Below are 13,935 nucleotides of genomic sequence, written 5' to 3' on the forward strand. Positions count from 1 at the left end.
TAAATTCTAAATTCTAAAGAAGGCAAACCTGACTACAGGAAAGATCCTTATAACCTACACATGACAGCATTTACTGGGTACGTGCACAGCAAGCATTTCTCTACCTCTCAGCTATATAGTTTTTCCTCTTGATAAAAACTGGTTCTGGGAAGAGTGCATAATCTCAACAGGACCCATGAGATGATTAAGGGGGGTTTTGCATGATTTTAGAAATTTTTTCGTTTGTATTTATTGGGGTAGAATGCATGTACCATAAAATACCCAAATCTTCGGTGTAAAGTTAAACACAATTTCACATATACACCCATGTAACAACCACTCAAATCAACATCCGAGGGGTCTCTCCTTTAAACCTCAAGTTGATAGCAACCCACGTAAGTACACACTATTCTCAATTCTATAGTCATAGGTTAGTTTTTCCTGGATCTGAACTTTGTAAAACCATTCAGTATGAGTTTGTGGGTCTGGCTTAATATTATGTCAATGACATTCAACCAAACACTTTACATGAAGGAAGTCAATTCTTTTCATTTCTGTGTTAATATTACATTGTTTGAATAAACCACAATTTATCCATTATATGCTTGATTGATCACTGTTTACAGTTTTTGGCTATCTTGGATAAGGCTGCTAAGGACATTCATGCATACTCTTGTATATATTCATTCTTTTTTTAAACTTATTTATATAGCCAGGGGTTCAGTGACTGGGTGTGTTTTTATATATATACATATATGTATTTATATTTAGCTATAATAGTGTTCCCTCCACTTTTATTTCCTGGAAGAGTTTATATAGGTTGGTATTACTTCTTCCTTAAATGTTTGGTACAGGGACACCTGGGTGGCTCAGTCGGTTGGGTGTCTGCCTTTGGCTCAGGTCATGATCCTAGGGTCCTGGGATCGAGTCCCGCATTGGGCTCCTTGCTCTGCAGGGAGCTTGCTTCTCCCTCTGCCTGCTGTTCCCCCTGCTTGTGTTCGCTCTCTGACAAATAAATACATCAATAAATCTTAAAAAAAAAAAAAAAGATTTTGGTACAAAAGGATCAGTAGAATCATGTGGGCCTAGAATTTTGTACTCATGAAGGTGTTGCACCATACACAGATATAACACATACAAGGTTACTCTAACGCATGAAGCTTCCTGCGGCTACTGTAACCACATTATCACAGATTTGATGGCCTAAAAGAACAAAAATTCATTCTCTCACAGCTCAGAAAGCTGGAAGTCCAAAATCAACACAACTGAGACAAAGATCATGGTGTTAGCAGGGCCACACTCCCTCTGGATGCTCTCAGAGAGAATTCATTCTACGCCTCTTCTGTTTTCTGGTGGCTGCCTCAGAACTCCTTGGTTTATAGCCACCTCATTTTAACCTATGCTCCCTGAGCAGGGAGCCTGATGCGGGACTCAATCCCAGGACCCTGGGATCATGACCTGAGCCAAAGGCAGACATTTTTAACTGACTGAGCTACCCAGGCGCCCTGTCCTTTCCTCTTCTGTCTGCAAATCTCTCAGCATCCATCCCTTGTAAGAACATATATCATAAAGGTGCCTGGGTGGCTCAGTTAGTTAAGCCTCCGACTCTTGATTTCAGCTCAGGTTATGATGATCTTAGGGTGGTGAGATCGAGCCCCATGTCAGGCTCTACACTGGGCGAGAAACCTGCTTAAGATTCTCTCTCTCCCTGTCTCTCTTTTCTGATCTGTAATTTGTGTCCTCTCCTTTCTTCTTGATCACTCTTTCAGAGGCTTATCAAATTTATTGATCCTTTCCAATAACCACCTCCTTATTTCATTAATTTTGTATTGTTTTTCTGGTTTTGATTTCTAGCTTAATTTTGTTGTGGTTATAGCCAACCACATTCATATCACATGCATGAAATCATACAACCACATTTTATAGTATCACTCCTTTAAAATTTCTTGAGACCCATTTTATGGCTCAGAACTAAATATACTTTGGTGAGTGTTCCCCAAGAACTTTATAAGAATGTGTTTTCAGGGCGCCTGAGTGGCTCAGTTGGTTAACCGTCTGCCTTCAGCTCACATCATGATCTCAGGGTCCTGGGACTGAGCCCCACATCAGACTCTGTGATCAGGGGGGAGTCTGCTTCTCCAATATCCCCCACCCCGCTCGATCTCTCTCTCTCAAATAAATAAAACCTTAAAAAAAAAAAGGCTTTTACTGTTATTTTGCATAGAGCTTTCTACATAACAAATAGGTCATATTGGTTCACAGTGTTGATCTAAGTCTTCTCTTACTGACTTTCAATCTACTTGTATCAATTACTGAGAATAGATTACTGAAATTTCCAACTATAATTGTGTGTCTGCCTATTGCTCCTTTCTATTCTATCAGTTTTTGCTTTATATATTTTGAAGTTTTTTAATTAACTGTACACATATTTAGGACAATTACGTCTTTTTTTTTTTTTTAAGATTTTATTTATCTATTTGACAGAGAGAGACACCGAGAGAGGAACAAAAGCAGGGAGACTGGGAGAGGGAGAAGCAGACTCCCCGCTGAGCAGGGAGCCCAATGTGGGGCTCCATCCCAGGACCCCAGGATCATGACCTGAGCCAAAGGCAGACACTTAACAACTGAGCCACCCAGGCACCAATTATATCCTTTTGATTAACTTCTTTATCATTATGAAATGTCCACGGTTTAATTCTGGTAAAATGACTTGTCCTAATGTCTACTTTTGCTAAAATTAACATAATGACTCTGGTGTTCTTTTGATTAATGTTTAGAAGGTATGTCTTTTGTCATTCTTTTATTCTTATATTTCACATGGATTTCTTATAGACAATATAGGCTTGTACTTAGTTTATGCAATTTGACAATCTCTGCTGCTTAATGGGATTACAACCACTTACACTTAAGGTTATTACTATCCCCGTGGACATATGTACACCTATCATCTTGCTATTTTCTACTTGGCACATCTATCCCCTGCCTTTCTCACTCCTTCTCTCTTATGGAGTAACTTTTTTGGAGTCTTATTGTTTTTATCTCCATCATTAACTTTTTAGTTACAGGTCTTTAATTACTCTATGATTCACAATCCTCCCGTCCAACTTGCCACGGTGCATCTTCAAATACTACATTACACATCCTATCTCGTAGAGGAACTGTAACACAGTGTACTTCCCGTTTCCTCTCCTGTGCCTTGAGCCCTGTTTGCTCTTTAACATTCTCATGTTGTAAACCTATCATTCTTAGTTTGAATAGCCTACTACCCTCTCATACAACTGCAAATGAGGAGAAAACCTCTCCTCACGGCCTCAGGTGTTGACCTCTTCTGGCATTCATCCTCCCTCTTCCGCATAGATCCAGGCCTCTTCCAAAACGCTTTGCCAAAGTATTAGTCTAACCTGAATCAGCATTGTGATCACATTTCTAAAAGATATCAGGACTTTAACTCCATCTAATTGTCTCTTCTGTGCCATTCTGGTCATTTCTACATGCCATAAACCCCCAAAAATCATCACTGCTTCAACAGTCCACATTCCTTAACCACACATTCATCCATTGCCCTGGACCGCTTCCTTCCTAGTCACGTGCGTCCATCAGGGATCAGAGTCCTTCATCCTGAAAACCTTCCCTCGGTTTTCCTACACTGTGTGCTAGTGATGCTCTCACACCTTCTCAATGTCCTTATTGCCATTCCCCTCCTGAAAGGTACTTCTACTGGAAACACAGCTCCAGAACAAAAGCTTCACTTTCAGCACTTTAAAATGTTTTTATGCTGTCCACTCTGGCTTCTGTCATTTCTGTTGAAAAGTCAGGCATCAGGGCGCCTGGGTGGCTCAGTCAGTTAAGCGACTGCCTTCGGCTCAGGTCATGATCCTGGAGTCCCGGGATCAAGTCCCGCATCGGGCTCCCTGCTCAGCGAGGAACCTGCTTCTCCCTCTGGCCCTCCCCCCTCTCATGTGCTCTCTCTCTCTCTCTCTCTCTCATTCTCACTCTCTCAAAATAAATAAATAAATCTTTAAAAAAAAAAAAAGTCAGGCATCAGTTTTATGATTGTTCCTTTGAATTTAATGTGTCCTCCAACCCCACTCACCCCCCACAATGTGGCTTTTTTTTAAGGTAAGTTTAAGCATGATGTGCCTGAATGTAGTTTCCTCTGTATCCAAATTTGGATCTGTTCAGAGTTGGTATCTTTTTTTTTTAAATCAAAAATGTTTAGCCACTACATCTTCAAGTATCACTTTTGCTTCATTCTTTCTCTTCCTACAGGTCTCTAATGCTAAACATGAAGTCTTCTCACAGTAGCCCACGTGTCCCTTGTGCTCCATTCCCTCTGTCCCCCTCCCTCACCCTCATCCAATTTCTTTTTCTCTTGGTGCTTCAGTTTCAATATATCTACTATCCTGTCTGAGCTCACTAATTCTGTCTTCTGTTGTGTTTAGCCTACTGCTAAAATCATCCAATGAGTTAATTTCAGACATATTTTTAAATTATACAGTATTTGATTCTTTCTATAGATTTCAATTATGTTGAAACTCTCCACTTTTCCTTGTTTTCTTTAACATATTAATCAGTTACTTTAAAATATCTATATTCTAACCATACAGAAGAAATGGTAAGATAAGTGATTGTTGTTTTATAAAATGCCAACAGGTTAAGTAGAATGAGCATATTCTTACACTACACAAAGTAAGTTTCTTATGAAAAATGACACTCCTTAGAAGGAGAAATAAGAGGACACGCTGGATTGCAGCCCAGCTGTGCCTAGAAAAAAGTCCTTACCTTTGCTAAGGTTTTCTTGGAGTAAATGTCAGTACGAAGACCAAAGTTCTGCAAATCAATTGGTTTTTCCTTGTTCTTCTCAGGAAAATTCAACATCTGCTGAGCAGCAGGGACCTAGGAGTTGGAAAAATGATAAATGGCTGTATTTACCTCTACAAAGTCAAGGGGATAGATTAAAGCACTGTCTAACACTGATACATAAGGAGATTTAAAAAAATAAATACCCACACCTTCACCCTATACATTCCAACATACTGTATAAGCAACATTTTTCTGCCTTTTTTAAATCCCAGAGAAAAGAGACAACAAATTTTCTTTAATGTGCTCTCCCATTTCATGTGAAGAAAATTTATACCTTAGACTCATGTTACGCTAACTTAAGGCTATATAAAATCTGGTTGACATACTAATCTTTTCAAGAATGTGTGGATGGATGTCCACTTTCCAAATGTTAGAAAGGGGAAAAAGTTTCACACAATCAGTGTATAGTGGAATAATACCTAATATTAGTTTATTAGTGTAATAATTACTAATGTCAGAATTATAATAATATTAGTGTAATAATTAGTTACCTGAGGTGATCGAAGATGTAGAGGCACAAGCCCAGAGGGGGTATCAGCTAATACATTAAAATGAGGAGTAGGAGGAGGCCCCATTGCCATGGGCCGACTTTCTGGATCCACTTGGTAATTAACAAGCCCCCACTGCTCTAAAAAGGCATGAACCCTGGAAGAGTAAAGCTCTGAAAGTTAAAATCTAGAGAATGTACCCCATCTCCTTGGTAACCATCATTACATTTCATTAAAACATAAGAACAATAAAACAAGTAAATATTCTCTGTAGGCTATGAGCCATCACAAAGTTAACTGACAAGTCTGGTTTGTTGTATGAGGGACAATTTCTATAAACTTTCTATAAACTTTCAATGTTGACAGCATAGCACCCCAATACCTAGTACAAAGCCTAATTATTTCAATCACAGAAATAAGAAATGTTCATTTAAGTTCATAGTGAAAGAACTCACACACAGACCAAATTCAAAGGAGATTCACATTTGATTTGTTTCTTCAGACAGATCTAATGTACAGAGCTTTTCCACTCTCCATCCTTGGTCATTTTATGATTTTATCATATAATAAAAGATGTCAATGGTAAAATCTTAAAACGAGGAGAAAACGCCAAGGTATTAAATACATTCAACCCCTAAATAAAAGACATGTGACTAAGGTATTTTATTAACAAAGAAAATATCGAGTTTAATCAATCAAACATTGAACAGCAGTGCATCAGTAACCACCTGAAGTGAAGCGTCTGAGAAAAAGTCAGGCGTTTTACCTCATCACAGCACACACGTCTCCAGTCAAGTTCCTCCGACAAGCAGTGCTGGTTAAATATTCTTGGGGGTTTAGGCGATATGTGTCAATCATAAAATTTCGATATGCCAAGTATCTAAAAAGCAGTGGCAAAATTCATAAGGTGGACACACATCCTTTCAGAAATAACTCATAGAGCCAAAAATCATCATATTCCTCACAACCAAATCCAACAAAAAGTTAATATTCCAACCAACAACAGTATTGAGTATTTACAGTCATGAATGTAACCAAGGATAAGAACCCCTAATATGCAAAACAACTATTTATTAATCTTTAACAACAGTAAGTAAAATGGAGTAAAATCTGATGAAGTTAATGTGAAGTAACACAGAGAAACCTGGCTGGCTCAGTTGGTAGAGCATGCGACTCTTCATCTCGGGGACATGAGTTCGAGATCCACACTGGGCACAGAGTTTACGTTAAAAATAATAATAACAATAGTAATAGTAATAATGTGAGCTAACTTAAATACAAAAATGATCACAGGAGTGAACAGATAAATCCTTAGTTCCCTGAAGAATTTACAAATAACACCTGGTTACTTAGGCTGCCTCTCTTATTATTGTGTATCCAACCATAATTCATTTAAACGTCACAATTTCTCCATAAGTTAGGGTGTACTATCATCTCATTTATCAGTGAGCAAACTAAAGCACAGAGTGATTAAAGAATGTGTACTAGACCACAAGTCTGGTTAAGTGTGGAGCTAGAATTCAACATGGGGGACGGGGGGTTGCTCTGGAACCTATGCTCTTAACACATGCTGCATCTCATTTCTAGATTCTTCCTAAAGCCAAATGTGGATCTGGCTCCAACAATGGCTATATACCCAGCTAGGTGAGGACTAGAACCCATGAGGCCAAAATCAAAGTTAAGACAACAACAGATTAAAAAAAGGAAGAGAAAAACTGAAATTCTGAGTCACAGCAGATTTCACAACATACCCAAGCATTTCTGCAACAAGATACTTAAAACAAGAGCGTTGAGAAGCTAGAGACCCAGCAAAAGTTCTTGCCACAAAAGTAAAACAGAAATCTGGCAGGTTAAGTAAGGGTAGCTACATCAGAGTAGAAGGTACACTGCTCAAAAAAGGTCTCGTATAAGCAAAAGTGCATAAACAAAGACCTAAAGGTAAATTTTTAAATTTAAGCTGACTAAAATGCTAAACTGTGCTTGTAAACAGACGACTGCCAAGAACTGTTAAGTATTTACAAATGCTGGCAATCGGCACATTAGCTAGAAGAACATAGCATGTCCGACTAGATGGAAAAACTAAAAGGGTTTCTTATGCCAACTCTTTGATTGTGGTTTTATTTTATTTTTTTAAAGATTTTATTTATTTATTTGACAGAAAGAGACACAGTGAGAGAGGGAACACAAGCAGGGGGAGTGGGAGAGGGAGAAGCAGACTCTCCACTGAGCAGGGAGCCCGATGCGGGGCTCGATCCCAGGACCCTGGGATCATGACCTGAGCCGAATGCAGACGCTTAACGACTGAGCCACCTAGGCATCCCTCTGATTGTGGTTTTAAATGAAACCTTACAGCTTTGTCATGGAAAAGCTGGAATTATCTCTGACATCTAAACTTAAAATCTCAAACTATCATGGACAATCTATTACAAGAAAATATTTATTATTCAATTGTCTGTATTCTAACACGTTTTATGTGGAAAATTATACTTCTCTAACAATTTAAACAGGAGACATTTATTTGTGAAGTCACATGAGCATAACAAACAAGGAATTAATAAAGATAATATACGCAAAAGTATTTATGGTATGATAGCTGTGGATTTATTTTAGGAGAAAGGGTTTCCAGAAATGTGTATTTAAGGGTCACCAGGCAAAGGCAAAAATTCTTCCTGACAAGATTCTTCCACCCAAGTTTTTGTATTTCCAAGGCAAAAGCACAACAATGCTTTATGTAATTAAGATCGATTTATAGGCAGCTATGTCATCGTATTTGGCATTCTTTCAATTACTAGTCATTCATCATCAAAATAAGATAAAGATTCCACTTTCTCCTAGATCATTATATGTAAATATATATATAATCTATAAGACATATGTAGACACAAGGCGGGAACTGTCAGGCAGAAACCTGAACCCATTTTAGTGAATGCCTGTTACCAAATTCAATCTTAGCTATAAGAGCTGACATGCATGTAGTTCAAGGTTATAGGTTCAAGATGGAAATGAAAGAAAAAATCAATTCCTTTTTAAAGGAACAATTTCCTTTACAGCAAGGAATTCTATGTGGCTGAGATATGCGCACTTTTCTGAACGGAATAACACATTTGCAAACTTCCACACATTGCCAAAAATGATCTCAGAAGCATCCTTTTAAAAACCCCTGCCCAACACATTCAAATGAACAATTTTTCTAGACACTGGCCCCTTTCTAAAGTAAGTAATGGTATCAGGATTACATCTTCACATTTCACTCACATTTCTGGAGTCTTGGATTTGTTCTTTCCATTGAAAAACTCAGGAAGAGCACGCCGTTCAATCACATGAATACTGGGGAATAAAAAATAAAAAGTCCTCTTAGAAAAATGAAATCTTGAAATTTAAGCTAAGTTTAATTTTCAAAGTAAAACTGAAATCCAAAAACTGAACATTTTTTTTTTAAAGATTTTATTTATTTATTTGACAGAGAGAGGGAACACAAGCTTGGGGGCAGGGAGAGGGATAGGCAGGCTTCCCGCTGAGCAGGGAGCCCGATGCAGGGCTCAATTCCAGGACTCTTGAGATCATGACCTGAGCTGAAGGCAGACACTTAACGACTGAGCCACCCCGGCGCCCCTTGAACATTATTTTCAAAAATCAATTGGCTTGCACAAGTTCCTATGCATTAAAAGCATATTATAAAAGAAAGTTTTCCCTCTCTCACCCTTAAGACTTATAGTTTTTCTATTCGCATACCCAAACTCAAAAACTTCTATCAACACATTGAAAGCTATCTATTTTATTATGTTCTTGACATAACACATCACAAGTAGATGACGAGCCACAAAATACAAAGAGTTCCTTGGAAACGGACAGACATTACAGCAGCTGGTGTGGCAACAAAGTGATGAAGTGAACGACCAGCCAAAAGACAATGGAATTTACAATCATCAGTTTCTCGGGCTCTTAACAACAATGCACCCTTTTGTGCAGACCTCAGAAACTTTGTGCTGAAATGGATTTTTTTAAAGATTTCAGTAATCTACTGCCTTTAAAAAGATTATAGAACTAATTTTCAATATTGAGATAAAGACACTGGTAAATTTTTTTTACTTTTTTTTTATTATGTTATGTTAATCACCATACATTACATCATTAGGTTTTTGACGTAGTGTTCCATGATTCATTGTTTGCGTAAAACACCCAGTTATACATTCTGCTCCACGCAGAATGTACCCTCTTTAATACCCATCACCAGGCTAACCCATCCCCCAGACCCCTCCCCTCCAGAACCCCCAGTTTGTTTCTCAGAGTCCAAAGTCTCTCACGGTTCATCTCCCCCTCCGATTTCCGCCCCTTCATTCTTCCCCTCCTGCTACCTTTTTTTTTTTTTTTTAAACATATAGTGTATTATCTGTTTCAGAAATACAGGTCTGTGATTCAACAGTCTTATATACAATTCACAGCACTCACCATAGCACACACCGTCCCCAATGTCCGTCACCGAGCCACCCCATCCCTCCTACCCCCCACCACTCCAGCAACCCTCAGTTTGTTTCCTGAGATTAAGAATTCCTCATATCAGTGAGGTCATATGATACATGTCTTTCTCTGACTGACTTATTTCGCTCAGCATAATACCCTCCAGTTCCATCCACAAGGCACTGGTAATTTTATAAAATCTTACAGGTGATAAGCACTATAGAGACCAGATAAAACTCAGGCCTAATGCACTATACAAAAGACCCAACTGTGTATCTAGTACAAAGGCATTGACACTAATACTAATCAATGTTTTTACTGATGACACTTTCTAGTTTCTCTGTGGCTTTCCACATATGCAACATGTATTGGTTATGCAGGGAAGAGCAAATCAATAATCTGTGAATGTAACTATAGGCATCATCTGGCTGGCTTAGTCAGCAGAGCATGTGACTCTTGATCTCGGGGTCCTGAGTTTGACCCCCGCCCCCGCCATTGGGCACAGAGTTTACTTTAAAAAAAAAAAAAAGCATTCACTCTTGGATCATTTGGGAACATTTAAATTGTTTGAACAGGATCTGTACTGCCAAATACTATAAATATAATTAATTACCTGAAAACTTCTAGGAAGATAATTTCTAAGATGAATTAATGCTATATAGTTACATGTAATGACTTCCCAAGTTTTATAAAAATAGCTGTAAGCAATTAATTATATAGTTCAAATATATCTCTCATTGTTTTATTGTTAAAGGTTAGGAAGCCCACAAAAAACACAATTTCTATATTCACCAAGAACAAAACACACATGAATGTTTAACCCCAAGAACTTTCTTTTCTGAATTGCTGGCAGCTGATTCCTTAGGTTCTGAGAATGAGTCAGGAAGTGGGGTGGTCAAAATCAGAAAACTTGAGTTCTTCCAATTGTCCACTGCAACGGTGGAACACTTCCACTGACACATTACTTGTCTTTATCCATAAAATAGGGATGTGACTTACACTTCCACTGTCCATAAGAGCAAGCTATGTGACATGCAATGGTCATGATGCAAATGAGTGTTTCTGCAACCTATAAAAACCTACCAAGTTATATACCGTTAGGATTGTACTTTTTTTAATTTTAGAGGAAAAGAACGCTAGTTTCTCAGGTGTATCCTTTCAAACCATTCTGAACCCAAATATGTAATTACAATTACCAACAGTGAGACTGAGACACTTCCAAATTTAAAAATAATACATCATCAATGTAATGAAGACTGACCTTCAAAGAAGAGCTATATACTTATTCTGTCCCAGGTTCTATTTATTCAAAACATTTAGGAACAGCATTCAGAGTTGATCTTAAAGGCATGCAGAAAAGTCTCAATATTACTGTCATACTTTGTGGGTTTTGGAAAATAATTAGGTATAGTTCCAAGTGAATCATTCACCCTATTCTTTTAAATTGGCTTCTATATTCTTTAGAAGCCTGTGTGTGTGTGTGTGTGTGTGTGTGTGTGTCTAAATCCATGTATAAAGATGCATATATGTATAAAGACACACATACACAAAATCACATTTATCTTTAAAGAATGATAATGTGTAACAATTGAGAGCAAGCAATAGATCCAAATAAGACCACAAGATTCCAAGTTAAGGGCAACATCACTAGAGTTAAGTGTACAACTTTCCAATGAAAGTAACTTAAAAAAGCTAACTATTTGGAGGGATAAGTTCTGGTACATATGTTTAAAAATAAAAAGCCAAATAAAAATCAGCTTGATATGAAACAGTCACAATTTGTAAGTACTCAACAAATTATCTAGGACGGTGCTCCAATGATGCCAAATGGTTGTGGTAAATGACAGGGAAGATGCTGAGGAAGGTGTTTTCTTGAACTTTTTTTTTGGTAAAGATTTTTTATTTATTTATTTGAGAGAGAGCTAAAGAGAGAAAAGGAGCAGAAGCAGACTCCCTCCTCTGCAGGGAACCTGATTGCAGGGCTTGATCCCAGGACTCCTGGGATCATGACCTGAGCCAAAGGCAGACACTTAACCGACCAAGCCACCCAGGCACCTCATTCTTGAACTTTTTATATGTGAAAAGCCTCTTAATGTTAAAAATATTTCCTACTGGGGCACCTGGCTGGGTCAGTCAGTAAAGCATGTGACCCTTGATCTCAGGGTCATGAGTTCAAGCCTCACACTGCATGTAGAACTCACTTAAAAAAAAAAATTCCTATTAAAATGAAGTCATTACTAGGTAGTGAGAAGAGTTCTTTTTAAAATTTACTTTTTTGGGGCTCCTGGGTGGCTCAGTCATTGGGCGTGATCCCAGGGTCCTGGGATTGAGCCCCACATTAGGCTCCTTGCTCCGTGGGGAGCCTGCTTCTCCTTCTCCCACTCCCCGCCCCCCGCTTGCTTGTGTTCCCTCCCTTGCTGTGTGTCTGTCAAATAAATAAATAAAATCTTTAAAAAAAAACAAAACTTTTTTTTTTTTAATTCTTCAGTAATCCCTACATCCAATGTGAGGCTCGAACTTACAACCCCGTGATCAAGAGTCGCACGCTCCACCGACTGAGCCAGCCAGGCACCCCTAATATTTTAAAATCATATAATGTTTTAAAATTATTAAATACTCAATTATTCGCCCATCTGAATTCTAACTGATTCTAAATGAGTTAAGTCTAAGCTGACAAAATTTTACAATCCCTAGTACAACACAACTTAGTTTCAATCCCTAACCTGCTCTAAAGAACACATTCCAAAGTGAAAATAAAATCACTTTCCATCTCCCTTCATCCAATCTGACAGTGATTAGCGATAAAGGGATTTGGGCAGGGAAGTTCTTCCACACCTAAGTACCGTACTCACAGGTGTACATGGCCCACTCACCAGTTATAATCAAACCACGACGCATAACTAGGAATAATAATGTGATTGGTCTGCTCTGTCACATTATCTTCTCCAGGGTCAAGTGAGCGACTCTGATCACCTTTGCTAGGATCTTCATCTTCCTACAGAAAAGAAGCCAGAGTTTAGAGAAACAGAGAACAGCAGAGACATAAATAACAGCTTTCAAACTTCTCACATTAGGGCACAAAATGAAGCTATCTGATCCAATTTCAAGGCTCAGAAAAACAAATTTCAAATAAAAACACCCTTTCACAGTTTTTAAAGTACCTTCATAAGACCTCCAGATGACACAGCAGATTCCTCCCTTCTACAGATGAGGGTATCAACTCAGAGAAGGCCCAAAACTTTTCCCACAATAGCCTGCTTCTTACTTGGCCAGTTTTATCTAATCCTAGGGTCACAAATCTAAATTACCAGTTCTCAAGTTATTTATAAGGTGACTAAAGGACACTAATGAGGCATAATGACACGCCTTCCCCTACCCCAAAGATTGATCAGTAAGTATCTGCTAGTGGCCATATGCACCTTATCTCATTCATTCCTCACAATAAACAGCAGGTATTATCACCTCTTTTATGGATGAGAAAATGATGCACAGAGCCGGTAAGTTATAAACAGGGTATAACTCCAGAAAACCCAGTTTGAGGGCCTACACTCTCAATCACTTTCACTACTATAAGCTCTGATTTTTATCAGATTTGTGGAGGTTTTACAAATGATTCCACCTAAAAACCTTGCCTGGCTAAAACAATAATTTCAGAATCATTGCTTTGGGTCAAAACCCAAGAACATTTCTTATGCTACCAGTAAAGAGTAATAATAAGTACTTTTAAATAACAGTATCATGTAACACACAGTTTACACTCAAATGTTTCCAGTTAACCCAGAAATGCCCTTTATACATTTTTCTCCCCAAACCAGAACCTGATCAAGGAATCCACATTATATGATACATCTCTTTAGCTTCCTTTAATCCCTGCCTCCCTTTGAGGGGGGTACTTTATGACATTCAAATGTTTCAAAATTCCAGGCCAAATTAGTTATGCAATATCTAACAATCTCTATTTATCTTACTGATTCTTCATAATTAACTTCTGATCAAAATTTTTATCAAGAATACCACAGGAAGTAAGTTTTTTTGACATTCAGATATTTTCCAATTTTCCATTATACCATTGTATCTATCAAGTTTTCCTCTGTGGTGTTTTACTGTCTTTATTCTTATGAAATTTTTTTCTATTAAGAACCAGTCA

General features: G+C 38.1%; 1 protein-coding gene across 3 annotated transcripts in view; it reads right to left on the reverse strand.

Annotated features, from left to right (window-relative positions):
• Positions 1 to 13,935, reverse strand: part of SMARCC1 (SWI/SNF related BAF chromatin remodeling complex subunit C1) — a 172,706-nt gene that overhangs the window by 77,822 nt on the left and 80,949 nt on the right. For all 3 annotated transcript variants that reach the window (XM_025884852.2, XM_025884851.2, XM_025884853.2), the window contains exons 14-18: positions 12,662 to 12,783; positions 8,586 to 8,657; positions 6,097 to 6,210; positions 5,334 to 5,487; positions 4,762 to 4,875 (exon numbers count right to left, since the gene is read on the reverse strand). In XM_025884852.2, the coding sequence (XP_025740637.1) occupies positions 4,762 to 4,875; positions 5,334 to 5,487; positions 6,097 to 6,210; positions 8,586 to 8,657; positions 12,662 to 12,783 (576 nt within the window). The remainder of the gene's footprint in view (positions 1 to 4,761; positions 4,876 to 5,333; positions 5,488 to 6,096; positions 6,211 to 8,585; positions 8,658 to 12,661; positions 12,784 to 13,935) is intronic.

This window comes from Callorhinus ursinus, unplaced genomic scaffold (genome assembly GCF_003265705.2).
Source record: "Callorhinus ursinus isolate GAN/ISIS: 27379988/994484 unplaced genomic scaffold, GSC_fseal_2.0 scaffold15, whole genome shotgun sequence".
NCBI lineage: Eukaryota > Metazoa > Chordata > Mammalia > Carnivora > Otariidae > Callorhinus > Callorhinus ursinus.